General features: G+C 49.1%; 1 protein-coding gene across 1 annotated transcript; it reads left to right on the forward strand.

The window, feature by feature from the left end:
* Window positions 1-2,979: 2,979 nt before the first annotated feature.
* On the forward strand, window positions 2,980-14,681 carry LOC115763886 (E3 ubiquitin-protein ligase TRIP12). Its single transcript, XM_030706663.1, has 10 exons — window positions 2,980-4,388; window positions 9,384-9,482; window positions 9,910-10,054; window positions 10,247-11,627; window positions 11,709-12,368; window positions 12,420-12,659; window positions 12,720-12,969; window positions 13,403-14,103; window positions 14,167-14,501; window positions 14,582-14,681. The coding sequence occupies exons 1-10, from the start codon at window positions 3,104-3,106 to the stop codon at window positions 14,679-14,681; spliced, it is 5,196 nt and encodes a 1,731-aa protein (XP_030562523.1). The 5' UTR covers window positions 2,980-3,103.
* Window positions 14,682-17,578: the final 2,897 nt, after the last annotated feature.

Genomic DNA, 17,578 nt, shown 5'->3' on the forward strand with positions numbered 1-17,578 from the left:
GGCCTCGCACATTTTTATTTTTTCGTGTCTGTTGTTTTTTGGTGTGAAAAACTGTGTTTGCAAGATAGAAAAAACTGGCGAAAAAAAAAGATAAGAAAAAAACAAATTCAAACAAATTTTCATGTCGACGGTGACTGCGTTGCTGGTTTCATTTAAAGCGGCCTTGAACTGAATTTGATTTTTTTTTTGTTTTTGATTAACAGTTGGGTTTGTTGGGTTTCATGTCAGATTTAAGTTGCTGGCAATGTAACGGCTAAATATGAGGGCGCACACACACGCATCGCACAAACTACGCATTTATTTTCTATAGTGTAGCGAAGACGACGCGACGTCGCTGCTGGCGTTGCAAAGGGCGCTGTTGACGTCGCTGCCGCCGCCAACACGTTTTGCTGCTGCTGCTACAATTGCCTTTTAGTTGTTTTGCTTTTATTTTTTGTTCGTCGCGTGTGCTTATTGTATTTTTATACGTATGTATGCGTGTGTGAGTGTGCGTGCGTATGTATTTGCGGGATCGTGCACTGCGTTCTCGCAGCGAAACAAGCATGACAAGTCAAACAAACGAGTCCGAACTCGTTGCCTGCTCGCTCGCACATACATAGGAAGAAGGGGCAGTCAGCCAACAGCAAAGCGCAGCGCTGCTTACGAAAACCAAAATATAAACAAAACGGCCGAGAACAGCTGATTAACAGCGCAGCATGTGCGCTCTTACTTTATGTAAGCTCATGTGCTGTGTGGTTGTCTGTGCGAGTAAGTGAGTGAGTGTGCTGTAAATAGTTTTCACTCAAAACAAGTCGCTCACAATCGTATGCGCGCTCGCTCACTCAGGCTCTCTTGCTTGGGCATATGCACGTGTTGGTGACTGCTGCTTCTGCTGCTGCAAACAGCTGTTAATTTATTTACATATTTGTGTGTGTTTACTGCGCACATATGTTGTTAAAATGTGCTCAACTGCGTCAGTCCGTGCGAGTGAGTGAGTGTGTGATTGTAATGGTGTCTGTGTCGGTCGCTGTTGATGGTGGTGTATTCTTTTGTGCTGCTCGCTGCTGGCTGCTTATCAATTTTCATTCCTGCTGCCTTTTTCATTATTTCTGCATGCATGCGTGTACCTGTCTGAAAGGGGCAGCAAATCTCTGACTACCCTTGGTGACAGCGGCCGGTTCCTTATTTAAGATTGCCTGCACACACACACACAACCCCTATGATCTTTTCCGTTAATTCTCCTTTGGCTATCCATGCATTCAGCGAACAAGTCAGCGTTCAAGTATATTTAAATTCGCCGCGCTTTGTTTTTTTTTTTTCGTTAAGTTGGCAACATAAAACATATTATCGATTGCCATAAAACACAACTGTAATCGCTTTGTGTGCAAACGACAGCAAATACAAAGCAGAAAAAAGAGATAATAATAAAAAACTTGTCTACTTCAAATTTACTAAATAAATTGTGTGCTTTCTTTTATTTTTACAATTACAGCACAAAACTCCTCAGCTCTGCCCGCAATAAACTGTTAACGCCGCGCACCAAGCAGAACTCGACAAAAAAAATTCCTCAAAACTGTAAAAGTGTGTGAAAATCAACCAATCAATAATATTACAGATCTATAACAAATTGTACCAAGGCGTTCTGCTATACTTGGCGCAGCAATCGATCAACAAGAAAGCAAACAAAAAGTGTGGTTTGCTTAATATTTAGCAAAACATTTTAGATTTAAGACATTATAATTGCAAACAATTCTCCGTGAAGTTGGCATGTTAAGTGTGCTCGATGCCAGTGCGGTTAAGTGTCGTCTATGGCCGAGTCCGTTAAAAGTCAAACGCTCTCTGCATTGACGGAGGGGCAGCACGACGGTAGTAAAACAACAACAACTGCAATAGCTACAGCAATAAATACAGCCACAGCCAATACGCACAGACGTTGCAATAGCTATAACAATAATAATAACAATAGCAAAAGCAATAATAACATCAACAAGAAACGAAATATAGCAGCGGCAACAACTGCTGCTGCTGCCACATCCACATCCACCGTAATTGTCGGCCCCGCACGTCGTTCGCGGAGCAAGGGTCGCAGCCTTACAACAGCAACTACAAATACAACAACAAGCAGCAGCAACTGCAAGAACAGCAAGAAATCGACAACTATCGCTGACGTTCCTCGACGCTCCACAGCATTTGGGGGCGTAACCAGCTCGCGTTCATCCATTAACACCGCCAACTCGTCAAACAACAACGCCAACGATTCGTCCTTATCGCCAGGCAGTCGGAAGCGTCAGCATCAACAGCAACAACAATACAACTCCCACAGCAACATCAGCAGCAACAACAACCAGCAACATCGCAACAACAGCCAATGTAAGTAAACGTGTCGAAAGCTAAAAAAGTCAAAAAGTCAATAGATTTAATCAAATATACCTCATATACCAATTGGTTTCGATAGCAATGCAAGCAGAGTCCAATCTATCGATAGGTGCGATTAATCCTAAATATAACGTATTTGTTATCTCGAACTACGTCCATCTCTAGTCTTGACTACTTTACAAACTATATAAACTATATTTGGAAAGTGCAGTTGGCAACACGCAACTTGGTGTATCTATAGAAAACTAACTGTTAAAATATATTTTAGAGTGACCAGTGTAATTTTGAAAAGTCGGACTTTAATTCATATTCATCGATAGTCGATAGTTAGTCGTGCCAATTACCAATCGATACCTAGTTATGCATTTATCGCAAACTTATCTGCGCTTAAAAAGTCAAAACACTTGTGAGTCTCTGTGCTGAAATTCAAAATTCGTAGGAATCGAGAGAGAGAGAGAGCGAGAGAGATAGAGGAATGTTGTTGCTTCTCAGTAGAGCATACTATTTTGTTTCTCAAAATTGAAAAGATCATAAGCAGCAGCAGCGCCACACCCTTCAAAAAATCAAAAATATTCTAAACTAAAAAAGACTAGAAACAGTTTTGCCAAGTTTTTTTTTTGGTTTCTCGAATCGTCAAATTTATAAGCAAGTTTTTTACCCCCCCTCACCCATCAATCACCCACCCCCCAACTTTAAGCCCCAAAACCAAAAATAAAACATACGCACAAACTCGCAACTAAAGCTCATCATGTCCTTTACAGCTGCGCCCGGTGGAGATCAGTACGTAGAGCTCAATTCGCCGCTGAAGAAGCGTCGAGTGCAGCAGCAGCAGCAGCAACAACAACAACAACAACAACAGCCTCCAACAGTAGCAGCTGCAGTTGCAGTTGCAGTCGCAGCCGTTGTCGGGGAGGTCGTCTCGCCAGCAGGCGGAGCAACTGCATCAGCCGAAGCCTCGCAGCAGAATACGCCGCGTCTGACCTCTGGCGGCGATTGTGTGGCCCAGCGCACGCGCTCCAAGACACTCACGCCCGAAGAGCTGCCTAGCACCAGCAGCGCTGCCGCAGCGCGCCACAACAGCAACAGCAGCAGCAGCAACAACTGCAGAAGCAGCAACAACCAGCAGTATAGTGAGAGCAGCTGCCAGCACGTGATTGGGGCGACGCCACAGCGTGGAGCAGCAGCTGCCCGCGCAGCAGCACGCAGCACAAGCAGCGGCGGCGGCAACAGCAGCAGCGGGGGCAACCTGCTCAACTATTACCGCAAGACGCGCAAGGTGAGCCATACGCGCGCCAAGCCAGCGGCAAAAACTGGAGCACATCAGCAACTACAGCAGGAGGATTTGATTGGCAAATTCGCGGAGACAAGCAACGCGCGACTGCAGGCCAGCAGCTCGGCGGTTATAGCAGCCGCTGCCGCCATTGACGCAGCTCGTCACGAGTCCAGCAGCAACAACAACGTCGCTGTGAAGCGTCTGGATAAGAAGAGCAACAGCAGCAACAAGTACACAAAGTACCGCAAAAGCTTACGCAACTATCAGCAACAGCTGCTCGCCAGAATTGACGCCACAGCGGACAAAATTGCCGGCGAGGACGACGCGCACGAGGAGCACAACGAGCATCCGTACGGCAGCTTGGTGGAGCAGCAACAACAAGCAGCCGAAGCCGCAGAAGACGAGCGGGAGGCGAACAACGTAGACGCTGCAAACGCGCACTTTGAGGAAGCCAGCGGCAACAACTCTGCCGACGAGGACGACGAGCAGGAGCAGGAACAGGAGCCGGACGAAGACGAAGATCAAGACCAGGAAGAGGAAGTGGAAGCCGAAGAGGAGGAGGTGGGTTTCTACGAGATAGTCAACTCGGCGGATTCATCGTACGAGGAAGACGCCCAAATTGTTGCCGAAGAGGACGAACTCAGCGAAGAGGAGGACGTCGACGACGAGGAGGACGACGATCTTGAAGAGGATTTCGACGAGGAAGAAGACGAGCTCTCAGAGGGTGAATTCGCTGAGCATATTATTGGTGAACTTGGTGGTGAGTTTTTTTTTGTTACTTATCAAAAAAAAAAAAAAAAAGAAGATATATACACCATCGAATATATACGTTCTGGCTAAAATTAACTGAAATTTGTATTATAAAATATTAGTTGGTTATTTGTTTAACAATTAGGTTTATGAAGGGTTTAAGTGTAAAAATCGGTTGATTATCAAATGAGTCAAATTTTGAAAATTCAACCGAATTGTCAGTAGATATATGAACTGGAATTTATAACGAGAAAAAATAGAAAAATTGATATTAGAGCAAAACGAAATTGCTTAGAAATATAGAGCCTCAACGTATACTCTGTTCATATGTAAAAAGAGGGTATATACATTTTTATTAATATTCGTCCGATTGGAATCCGTAAACCCAATTTTATCACCCTACTGATCTGATCAGTTGAAGGCAAAGTTCTAGTTTTTTTCAAATGCGATTTATCGATTTGCAGTCATGCTTCGCAAATTTTAGTTATCGATAACAATTGTTTACGAGCAACAGCTCCTCGCTATAAAACGTCCAAAGTAACCTTGTAAAGCAAGAAAATATTTGGCAGCGTAAAGTTTATACAGTTGAGCATCTGTTTTCATAAATTGTGTGATAAGTTTCTGTTTTCTTTTCTTTTCTTTTTTTTTTTTATTATTGTGTATCAAATAGGCCATATAATCTTGTTGGTGAATTCCAGTGTTATATCTTGAACATATATACCCAAAATTTTGTACATTTTGTTTGTGTAGATAACTTTTTTTGCTCTTTGGTTGACTTTACGAATCGCTTGCATTTTCCGTTTTGTATATAGTTAAAAACTGTGTAGTTTTATGTTTATCTATTGTGCTCTTTCTATTAAAACCCGAATGCTTTGTTTCTCTCATATTTTTCACCAAATTAACATACGACGGGCCAGTTCTACCACACCTTAAAATTAAGAAATACAAAAATAAAAAGTTATTTCGTGCTCGGCGTTTTTGTCAAGTGCGCGAATTTCTTATCAACAACTGAAACATTTTCTTGTACAACTGCCTTTTGCGCAGCGTCATGCAGAGTACATACACACATATATATACGTATTAAATTAATTATTTTGTTGATAAAAAAATATATATATATACATATATACGTGTATATTTTTCGCAATGGCAACGCACTTTAGCAAAATCCAGTTGCAACTTTTACGTCGCGCTGCTTAGATCGAAAAAAATTTAGAGAATTATGAAAATAAAATCAAGAAGTCTTCAGTTTGCCGAGTATTAGCCTTGCTGATATTTAGGGTATATATTGCTCTATGTGGAGACTTCGTAAAGAAGCGATCCGATCTAGTCGTTGACGACAACAGAAACAATATAACTCGAATAAATAACACCAACTTGATTACATCGAATAATATAGACGGAACGGCTATATCCACACTTCTACTGATTGATCAAGAATGTATTTCATAGCCATAATAATTATCTAGGATCTGTGGTGTGCGTACTTTTGCCTGCTGACTCATAACCAACTACCCACACCCAACTCCACCCCTGCAAACCCCTGTGTGCTGTGCTATCATCAGTCAGAAAGCAGGGCTTACATTTAAATATACAACAACATATGTAAATATATCTGTCCATTGTTCACCCGTCAGTTAATATTCAGTTCCTCATCTACTACAAAATCGCATTCCGATGAAAAAACGCCCATTAATTTCGACCGCACATTTATTTTATTTGTATTTTTATTCAATTTATTTTAATTACTTATTTATGCATCACACATTAACTTTTAAGTGATGTACGTGGCCAGTGTGTACACATTTTATTTTTATTTATTTATTACCGTTTTCTGTGGGGTGCCAAAACAGTGTTGAAAAATGAAACCGTTTTTATTCTTTATCGATATTTCATTTTGCACGTTGCTGTTGTTGCAAATTAATTTAAATAATAGTGTTAATGCCAGAGTATATATATATATATATATATTTATATATATATATATATAACAATTTTACTGTATATATAAATATCTGTGTGTATATATATATTTATATATATATGTACATATATACATATAAATATAGACATATATGTAACACATATTTCATTGCTGATGCCTTGTGTTGTTGATGATGATGATGTTGTTGTTTTTGTGCAAGCAAAAAAAAAAGTATATTATATATATCATGTAGACATATATAATGAAGGCATATATACGCGCAAGCAGTGGCGCCGTCGCAGAGCAGGGCAGCAATATGGGCAGAAGAGCGTAAGGGAGACAGAGAGAGAAAGAGAAATGTTTAAGTAGCAGCAGCAGCAGCGGCAGCAGCACCACCAACAACAACAACGACAACAACAGCTATTAGCAGCAGCAACAACAAAAGTGCAGCAACAACGAAAAGCGATGGGGCAGCAACAGCAGCAACAGCCTTATGAACAGCAGCAACTGTAGCAGCAACAGCAACAGCAACATGTTGCTGCAGTGTCTTGAGCTTGCGTGTGTATGTGTGTGTGTGTGCGCGCGCGTGTGTGTTCTTATAAACAAACATACATACATATGCGTACAGCAACAAAATAAATTAGTTTAGTGACGAGCAGCAGCAGCAGCAACAGCAGCAGCAAGCAGCAGCAGCAACATCATCATTGTCAGCGACTGAGCGTCCCAAACCCGCCTGCTCCCCTTCTCCAGCACACAACAGACCTGTCCCACTTATCCATAAGCCTGTGCATTTTACCATTTCCCAAAAGCAACAACAACAACAACAACTAACGTAGTAGAGTAGCTGCAAGCAAAATAACAAACTATAAACTAAAAAAAATCAAAGCTGTTTAACTGTTGTCTCCCACTACTCTACCCCCCTCTCTACTTGCCGCCCAACGACAACAAACGCACAACACAAAAGCAACAACAACAACCGCAACAAAAGGTGCGCCACACTCAAAACGCAGCAGCAGCAACAACAGCAGCGGCAACAAACATACAACAACAACAACTCAGAACAACAGCAACAGCAAAGCGAACAAAAACACGCTGGCAACATATTCATCATCAGCTGCGCTTCCGACAGCGTCGGCAACAACGCCAGCAGCAGCCGCAGTCGCTGCAGCAACAGCAACTGGAATAACAACAACAACAACGTCCGGCTATCAGCGTGCCGCCCCCCCTGGCCACGGGCACGGGGCGGCACGTGGAACACGCAGCAATAGCGCTGCTGTTGGCATTGTTGATTACAGCGTGCTAGCCGCGCCACCAACAGCAGCAGTTGCCGCCACACATATGGCAACGCCCTATGCACCGGCACAGCAGCAACAGTCGTTGCCACATCCGCAACAGTTGCTGCCTGCCCATCAGTTTGCGACTGCTCATTTGTCTTCCTTTGTGACGCCAACAGCGCCAGCAGCAGCGCAACATTATCAAGCGGCAGCATATTTTACAGCCGCACAGCAGCAACATCATCCACAACACCAACACCATCAGCAGCACCAACAGCAACAACAGCAACATCACCATCAGCAGCAGCAACGACAGCAGCCGCATTATTATCATAGTTCAGCTGCTGCTGTCGCTGTGCTCAATCTGCATCAGCAACACCCACAGCAACAACAACAACAACCACATCACTATAATTCCACAGGGACGCAACAGCCACGCACAGCGCCGCCGCCGCCCATTATCTATCAGCAGCAACGTTACACAGCAGCAACATTTGTGCCGCCGCCAACGGCTGCACAGCAGCAACACACGGCCTACGCACAGCAACAACAACAACAACAACAACAACAGCAGCAGCATTCTTCACTGCGCCGCAGTTCACGTGGCAAAACGGGTTCCTGTGTAAGTTCCGCAGCAGCCGCACAGCAGCAACAGCAGCAGCACCATCTGCAACATCCATTGGCAGCAGCTGTTGTTGTTGCGCCCGGCAACGCGGCTGCTGCTGCTGCACCACAGCCACAGCCGCCGCCAAGCCATTATCAATATCATCATCAGCAATTGGGCGGCAATACGGTGGTTGTTGCTGTGCGTCAGCAACAACAACAACAGCAGCAACACGCGGCTCTACAGCAGCAACATCAGCAACTGCATCAGCAGGCGCTACAACACCAGCAACAACAACAACAGCGTGCCACAATTGTTCAGCCTGGTTTTCTGTTCAGCTACCGTAGCAATCATAGCCAGCCGCCACAGCAGCAGCAACAGCTGCCCAAAGCGACGCACAGCAGTGGTAAGTCGTGTGGACGGACACGGAGAAGAGCTCGGAGTTGGAGTGTGGAGAATGAGGCAAAAGCGGAGGAGCGGCCAGCAAAGCGGGACTCCGATTGCGACCATCATAATTCAATCAAATCAATCAATCAATCACATTTGCTTGAAACAGTTTTCCATATTTTTTTTTCCTCAATCTCTTTCTACATATGTATATCTATTTTTTTTGTAAACCCACAAACATACGCACGCAAGCACTTTACGTTCTACTTTTGGGTTAGGTTAAGGCAGAGTGTAGGCGTGGTCCGCGTTTTGTACAGTTTGTGTATATATATGTATATATACTTGGTCACGGTGTCTCGGAATTGTGTTGGTGCATAAATTATTAACTGGTGTTGGGTTATCAATCAATCAAATCTAGTTTAACTGCATAAAACAGACGTGCCCAGTTAACAGAAAAAAATAAGAAAAAAAACTATCGATAACAGCAGTTTCTTTTTTTATTAACACGGAACATCCTTATTATTTTGTTTGGGCATCGATAACTGTTTTGTGCACAATCGAAAGTTCAATTTTAAATCATATGCATCATTGACCCTTCACCCTTGCCCCTATGTAACCATTCTGCTGCCGTCGCGCGCGTCGCTTTGCTCGCGGTGTCTGCCCCTGCTTCCTACACCACCCATCCAGCCAAAAAAAAAAAAAAAAAAAACAACCGAAACGAAACGAAGAAAAAGCAGTTATAATAACTTTGCATTTCTCTCTCTTTCTCTCGCTCGCGCGCTCTGTTAAACAAAAAAAAACATTTAAATTCAGCAGCTTCGGATGCTTTAACATATAGTTTGATGGCACAACAGCAACAACAACATCAAGCGCCAAATGGACCGCCGCATGCAGGTGGACAGCAAGTGACGTCAGGTAAAAACTCAGCCATACAACAACAAGCACACGCGCATCTTACTCATACACACAACCAAAGACACACACGCATACATACATACACACTTTTTATTTGATTTCCTAATTTACACTTCTCACACACACACACACGGCACACAGGGTGATTCCGGTTGACAGTTGACTGCTGTTAACATTTGACTGCTGTGATCATATCTTTGTTTGCCAAGACTCTGTTAACCATTGATAAATAGCGCTATGTTAGTTCTAACATTTTTTGTTTGTTGAATTTTTGTTTTCTATTTACTTCTCCCTCTCTCTTTCTCCCTTTCTCACTATAACTTCGTTTGTCTGTACGTTTACATTTGGAGTAGTTTCCTCTTTAACAGCAACAGCAGCAGAGACAATTTATGTTAATTACAAATTTTTGTCTCTCTCTCGCACACAGGTACTAATTCGGCCAATCTCAGCATTGTCGCAGCCGCATTGAGCGCCGCACGCGACTCCGCAGTCAACGTCAACGTTAGCAGCGCAGTGGGCGCCAACAGCAGCAGCAGCGCTGGCGGCGGCGGCAGCGGCAACATTGCCACAGCCAGCGGCAGCAGCAACAATGTAACTACAACAACATCCTCGACAGCAGCAGCTGCTGCTGCATCCGCCGCTGCCCAATCGTCAACAGCAACAGGCGCGACGGCTGCCACAACAGGTGCTGCTGCTGCTGTGAATGCTGCGGCCGCAGCTGCTGCTGCTGCTGCAGCGGCAGCGGATTCCGAAAGTGATGACAGCGAGGTGGGACGTCTGCAGGCGCTGCTGGAGGCACGCGGCCTGCCGCCGCATCTATTTGGGGCGTTGGGGCCACGCATGACCCACATCCTGCATCGGACCATTGGCAACAGCAGCACTTCAAAGGCGAATCAGCTGCTGCAAGGTCTGCAGTCGCACGATGAATCCCAGCAGCTGCAGGCAGCCATCGAGATGTGTCAAATGCTGGTCATGGGCAATGAGGATACGCTCGCCGGCTTTCCCGTCAAGCAGGTTGTACCGGCTCTCATCCAGCTGCTGCGCATGGAGCATAATTTCGATATCATGAACAATGCCTGCCGCGCTCTGGCCTACATGCTGGAGGCACTGCCTCGGTCCGCCGGCACAGTCGTGGAGGCGGTGCCCGTCTTTCTGGAGAAACTACAGGTCATTCAGTGCATGGACGTGGCCGAACAGAGTCTAACCGCACTCGAGATACTCTCGCGCCGTCACAACAAGGCCATTCTGCAGGCGAACGGGATCAGCGCCTGCCTGACGTATTTGGACTTCTTCTCGATTGTGGCGCAGCGTGCCGCCTTGTCCATTACGGCCAATTGCTGCCAGAACATGCACGCCGAGGAGTTTCATTTCGTGTCCGAGAGTCTGCCCCAGCTGGCCCGACTGTTGTCGCAGCAGGACAAAAAGTGTGTGGACAGCGTTTGCACTGCCTTCTGGCGTCTGGTCGAGAGTTTCCCACACGATGGCAAACGACTGCAGCAGATCGCCAGCCCCGATCTGCTCAAGAACTGCCAGCAGCTGCTGGTGGTGACGCCGGCCATACTCAATACGGGCACCTTCACCAATGTGGTGCGCATGCTGAGCCTTATGTGCGCCGCCTGCCCGGATCTGGCCATATCGCTGCTGCGCAACGATATAGCCTCCACGCTGCTCTATCTGCTCACCGGAAATGCAGAGCCGGCGGAGGCCAGTGCCAATCATGTGGATCTGGTGACACGTCCGCCGCTTGAACTGCTCGAGCTGACCTGTTTGATTGGCGAGCTAATGCCACGCCTGCCACTGGATGGCATCTTTGCGGTGGACGCTTTACTAGATCGGCCCACACTCAATACCCAGGACCAGGTGCAGTGGCAATGGCGGGACGATCGCGGAGCCTGGCACAATTATTCGACAATCGATTCGCGTCTAATTGAGGCAGCGCACCAGAGCAGCGAAGATGAGATTAGCCTGAGCACATTGGGACGCACCTATACGGTCGACTTTCATGCCATGCAACAGATCAACGAGGACACGGGCACCACTAGACCCGTCCAGCGCAAACTCAATCCCAATTATGTGGCACCAGGCACCGCAACAGCAGCCGTTTCCGGTGGGCAGGATTTGAGCACAACTGGAGCAGCAGCGGGGGTTGCAACCACATCCACAGCAGCAGCAGCTACTCCCACCAACAACAACAACAATAACAACTCGTCGCATCTGGCGGTAAAGCGACGTCCCTCGTTGGACGCCAGGATCGCATGCCTGAAGGAGGAGCGCGGTCTGGCCGCCGATTTTATCAAGCACATCTTTAACGTGCTGTACGAGGTGTACAGCTCGTCGGCGGGTCCCAATGTGCGCTATAAATGCCTGCGCGCACTGCTGCGCATGGTCTACTATGCGACGCCGGAGCTGCTACGCCAGGTCCTCAAGTATCAGCTGGTATCCAGCCATATTGCCGGCATGCTGGGCAGCAATGATTTGCGCATCGTGGTCGGCGCTCTGCAAATGGCTGAGATTCTGATGCGCCAGCTGCCCGATGTGTTTGGTACGCATTTCCGGCGCGAGGGCGTCATCTATCAGTTCACACAGTTAACCGATCCCAGCAATCCCATATGCGCCAATCCCTCGCCCAAGCCGCTGAGCACCAGCGCCACGCCGACGGCAAATGCTGGCGGATCACAAAGCGCGCCCGCCTCGGCGAACAGCCTGCAGGTGAATCCCTTCTTTATGGACAATGTGAGCGCCGGTTCGGCCGGCCCAACTGGTGGTGGTGGCGGCGGCGGCGGCTCCAGCAGCGCCAATGCCACGCCCAGCAGCTCCAAGCATCAATCGTACAGCGTGAAGAGTTTCTCGCATGCCATGAACGCGCTCACTGCCAGCGCCAATGCGGTGGTCAAGCAGCAGCATCCATCGCACCACCAGCCACATGGACATCAGCAGCAACAGCAGGCGGCTGCTTTGGACGCAACTGGAGTCGCTGCTGGCTACAACTACAGCAGCTCGGCGCCTTGCTCCTCTGGAGCCACCGGCTCAGTGGCGCCAGCGCCCGCTGCCTACTTTGTGGCCGCGACAGCAACTGCTGATCCACGCCAGTATCTGAATTTCCAGCAACCAGCTGCGCCGCTCGACCTGCTACCCAACACTGCAGCACAGCAGCATCAGTTGCCTCCCACACAGATCGTCTATAGCAATGTACCGGGCGCCACCAACTATCAGCAGCAGCAACAGCAGACTCCGCAGCAGCAGCAGCAGCAGATGACTGTGGCCGTTGCTTCCACCAGCGCCGCAGCTGCCAACAACAACAGCAACAATTGCTCCTCTTCGGCGCTGCAGCATAAAATGACGGACATGCTGAAGCGCAAGGCGCCACCGAAGCGCAAATCCCAGAGCAGCGGACGCGCCAAATCCAGGCAGGAGGATGCCGCCGCAGCAGCTGCGGCCGCCAGCTCGGCCAGTTCCGCCATGCACGAGCTGCTCAGCCGTGCCACGAGTAAGTGTTCCATTTCTCAACATATTTTCGCAGTCCAATTAAATTTCTCTCCCACTCCCTTCGCTAGGCCTGGGCAGCAACACGGGTGGCCGCAGCACGCCCAGCTCTGGTTCTGGCTCTGTCTCCGGTTCAGGCGCCGGCTCTGGCACCGGCTCAAGCAATTCCAAGTCTCGCTTTAGCGCCGGCAACACGAACAACACGACGAGCAGCTCCTCGACCAAATCTTCATTTCTGGCCTCGCTAAATCCGGCACGCTGGGGTCGCCAGGCGGCGCATCATCATCAGCAGCAATCCACCGGATCACACCACGGACTTACCAAAGATGGCAGCAACACTACCAACAGCAGCAGCGGCAGCGCTGGCGGCGGCGGCAGCTCCTCAACTGGCGGCGTCTCCGCGTCGGGCCTGACCTATACGGGCTCCGGTTCCGGAGGCATGAATGCTGCCGCCGTGGCGGCCAGCATTAGCAAGAGCATCTCTCATGCCAATCTGATGGCGGCCGCCAATCGGGAGCGCGCCCGCCAATGGGTGCGCGAGCAGGCCATCGATTTTGTCAAACGCTACACGGAGCAGGAGGCGCGCCGCAGCAAGGCACGCGAAAGCGACGCCGGCAACAGTGCCGCGGGCGGAGCAGCGCTTGGTGGAGCCGGTGGCTCCAACTGCGCAGCATCGGCTGCCTCGGCAAGCACATCGCTGGCCAGCACCAGCGTCCTGGAACGTCTGTCAAGCATTCTGCTCAAGCTCAATGGCAGCTATCACGACTGCCTGGATGCGCTGCTCGAGCTGAAGACCATACTGCTGGAGAGCGACATCTCGCCGTTCGAGGTGAATCACTCTGGTCTGATCAAGGCCATGCTCAACTACATGACCAGCGAATCGGGTCTGGTGGAGCGCGATGCGCGTCTGCGCAGTTTTATGCACGTCTTTGCCGGGCTGCCGCTGGAGCCGTTGCTTCAGAATGTGGGCCAGCTGCCGGCCATCGAGCCGCTCGCCTTTGGCGCCTTTGTGGCCAAGCTGAATGGCTGTGTCACTCAGCTGGAACAGTTTCCGGTCAAGGTGCACGACTTCCAGGCCGGACCCGGCGGGCGCACCAATCAGAGCGCGCTGCGCTTCTTCAATACGCATCAGCTGAAGGTGAGTTTCGAGTTAATCCGGAGCTAATCCTCACCTACTAATTGTGTTCTGTTTCTGCTACAGTGCAATCTGCAGCGTCATCCTCAGTGCAGCAATCTGCGTCAATGGAAGGGCGGCACCGTCAAAATCGATCCCCTGGCCATGGTACAGGCCATCGAACGGTATCTGGTGGTGCGCGGATATGGCGGCATACGCGCCGACTCAGACGATGACAGCGAGGAGGATATGGACGATAATGTCGCCGCCGTCGTGATGACTCAGTCGGGTTTCAAGCACAAGCTACAGTTTCTCATTGGCGAGCATGTGCTGCCCTACAACATGACCGTCTACCAGGCGGTCAAACAGTTTTCGCCGCTGGTCAACGAGCAGCACGAGACGGACAACGAGTCCGAGATGCTGTTAGGTAAGTGTGCAGCTAGGAGGGTGGGACATAATAAAGGATATGGCAACAATTGCTGATACTCATCCAAATCCGCAGGCAACAGCAGCATTTGGGTGCAGCAGCACACCATCTACTATCGTCCCGTCGAGGAGGAGCTGCTCGCCGCCGGCGGCTCTGGTGCCAACAGCTCCTGTAGCAGCAGCAGCGGCAGTCAGGCCCACAAACAGCTGGCTCACAGCAGCAGCAGCGGCACGTCCAGCGCTGCCAATTCTAACTCATCGCATTCGGCGGCCGGCTCGAGCGGAACTGCTGCCGGCGGCAAGAAGTCGCACAAGTCGAGCAGCAAATTCATGCGCAAGAAGACGGAACTGTGGCACGAGGGTATTGCGCCGCCGGTGCTGTCGCCGCTGAAGCCATTCCTGTGCAGTAGCTTGCCCGGGGATGTGGTCACCGTGCAGGACGCCTCCCTGGATGCGCTGTGCATGTTACGCGTCATTTATGCACTGAATCGCCACTGGGAGCATCTCTACGGGTGTGTGGTGCGTCAGAATATCATTGCCAATGCGGAGTTTGTGCATCCGAAGATCACGGCCAAGGCGAATCGTCAGCTGCAGGATCCGTTGGTCATCATGACGGGCAATCTGCCTCAATGGCTGCCACAGATTGGCATGGCCTGCCCGTTCCTCTTCCCCTTCGAGACGCGCCATTTACTGTTCTACGCCACCAGCTTTGATCGGGATCGTGCACTGCAGCGCCTTCTGGACACCACGCCGGATCTGAACTCGGCCGAATCGTCGGAGCGTGTGGCGCCGCGTCTGGATAGACGCAAACGGGCCATTTCACGCGCCGAGCTACTCAAGCAGGCCGAGCACATACTCCAGGACTTTGGTAACTCCAAAGCGCTGCTGGAGATCCAGTACGAGAATGAGGTGAGTTGGTGGGGGTGGATGCAGCTGGGTCATAGGAGCGTCTATATTAATTATACCTCTCTCTCAGGTGGGCACTGGCCTGGGACCCACGCTGGAGTTCTATGCTCTGGTCTCTGCCGAGCTACAGCGCACCGATCTGGGCCTGTGGAATGGCAGCGACAGCTATCGCCATAACTCATCCAACATAGCAGATGTAGTCAAATCCAGTGGCGCCGTGCTGCACATCGAGGACGCACTGGAGCCCAACAGCGAGACCACTGTGCTGACCACTGTCGTCAGCAGCAGCACCACCACCAACAACAGCGCCTCGCAAACCACAACGAACGCACATCTGACTCGCAGCAGCAGTCGCAGCAATGCGCTGCGCCATCAGCAGCAGCAACAGTTGCTGGCGGAGCACAGCTCCTCCAGCTCGAATGATAACGCTTTAAACATGATCATCGCACAGCAGTTTAGTGATATGGCCGCCACTGAGGGTGGCGCCAACAACTCCCCCCAAGTGCTCGAGCAGCAGACGATGACGACGACAACTACAACAGCAGCTGGAACGGTCACAGCAACAACAACAACAATACAGACTGCATCCACCATCAGCTATGTGCACACGGCGCACGGCCTGTTCCCATTGCCGCTGGGCAAATCGTCCAAACTGCCACAAATGACCAAGGCCAAGTCCAAGTTCAAGTTCCTGGGCAAGTTTATGGCCAAGGCGGTTATGGACAGTCGCATGGTAAGTCAACCGGCTATTACCCGGCGCCTAACCCTCTCCAGTATCATATAAAAAAATATAATAAAATATACTTTGTGCTCCTTCAGTTGGATTTGCCATTCTCTCTGCCCTTCTATCGCTGGCTGGTCAGCGAGGAGCTCTCAATTGGACTGTCCGATTTGATGCGCGTGGCGCCCGAGGTGCAGAGCACGCTGGTGCGTCTACAGGATGTGGTGCGCCAGCGCGAGGATATCCAAACGGATGCCAATCTGGATGCCATGGAGAAGAAGGAAAAGGTGAGCATCCGTCAATTCTCTGGCAACAATCGCAATAAACCAAACGTATATATTTTTCGCCTTCTGCAGATGGAGCAACTGGATTTGGATGGCTGCCCCATTGCCGACTTGGGCCTGGACTTTGTATTGCCCGGACATGCCAATATTGAGCTGTGTCGCGGCGGACGCGATACGCCCGTAACCGTGCACAACTTGCATCAGTACATCTCGCTGGTCACCTACTGGTTCCTCGTCGAGGGAGTCCAGAAGCAGTTCGAGGCGCTGCGCGAGGGTATGAATATAATCTCTAATACACATACCCAAAAGCCCCCTTCTATATTCGCATGTCTTGTTGCAGGCTTTGACTCCATTTTTCCGATACAACGCCTGCGCATGTTTTATCCGGAGGAGTTGGAGTGCGTGTTTTGCGGCTCGGGCAGCGAACAGCATCAGCGCTGGGATCTCAAGATGCTGCAGGACAGCTGCCGCACCGATCATGGCTTCCATCAGGAATCGCAAGCCATTCAATTTCTATACGAGATTCTCGTCTCCTACAATCGTGATGAGCAGCGAGCGTTCCTACAGTTTGTGACAGGTTCGCCTCGTTTGCCAACTGGCGGCTTCAAGTCGCTGACCCCGCCGCTGACCATTGTGCGCAAGACCTTGGATGGGAATCAGAATCCCAATGATTATCTACCATCTGTGATGACCTGTGTCAACTATCTCAAGTTGCCGGACTATTCCAGTCGTGATGTGATGCGACAGAAGCTGAAAGTGGCTGCCAACGAGGGCAGCATGTCCTTCCATCTGTCTTAAAAAGAACGACAAAAGCAAATATTAACTAAACGAAACGTTATATACACACACACACACACACACACGATTACACTATATATATAGTACTATCTATCTGTAGTATCTGATGATAGTATCTGATGATAGTATCTCTGTGAAACACTGCAGTAACCGGACCCAAACAACAACAAAAACGACCTTCAAATGTTTGCGCACCTCTGCAATTTCTCTCTTTCTCTTTTACACACTCGCACATCCAAGTACACACACACACACACACTCTACAAATGGCCAAATTTCGATATATCATATATATATTATATATATTTTGTAATATTCTCAAATTTGCAAAAAACAATGAAAATGTAACAAAAAAAAAAGGAGA

This window comes from Drosophila novamexicana, unplaced genomic scaffold (genome assembly GCF_003285875.2).
Source record: "Drosophila novamexicana strain 15010-1031.04,08,12 unplaced genomic scaffold, DnovRS2.1 tig00000770-arrow-pilon, whole genome shotgun sequence".
NCBI lineage: Eukaryota > Metazoa > Arthropoda > Insecta > Diptera > Drosophilidae > Drosophila > Drosophila novamexicana.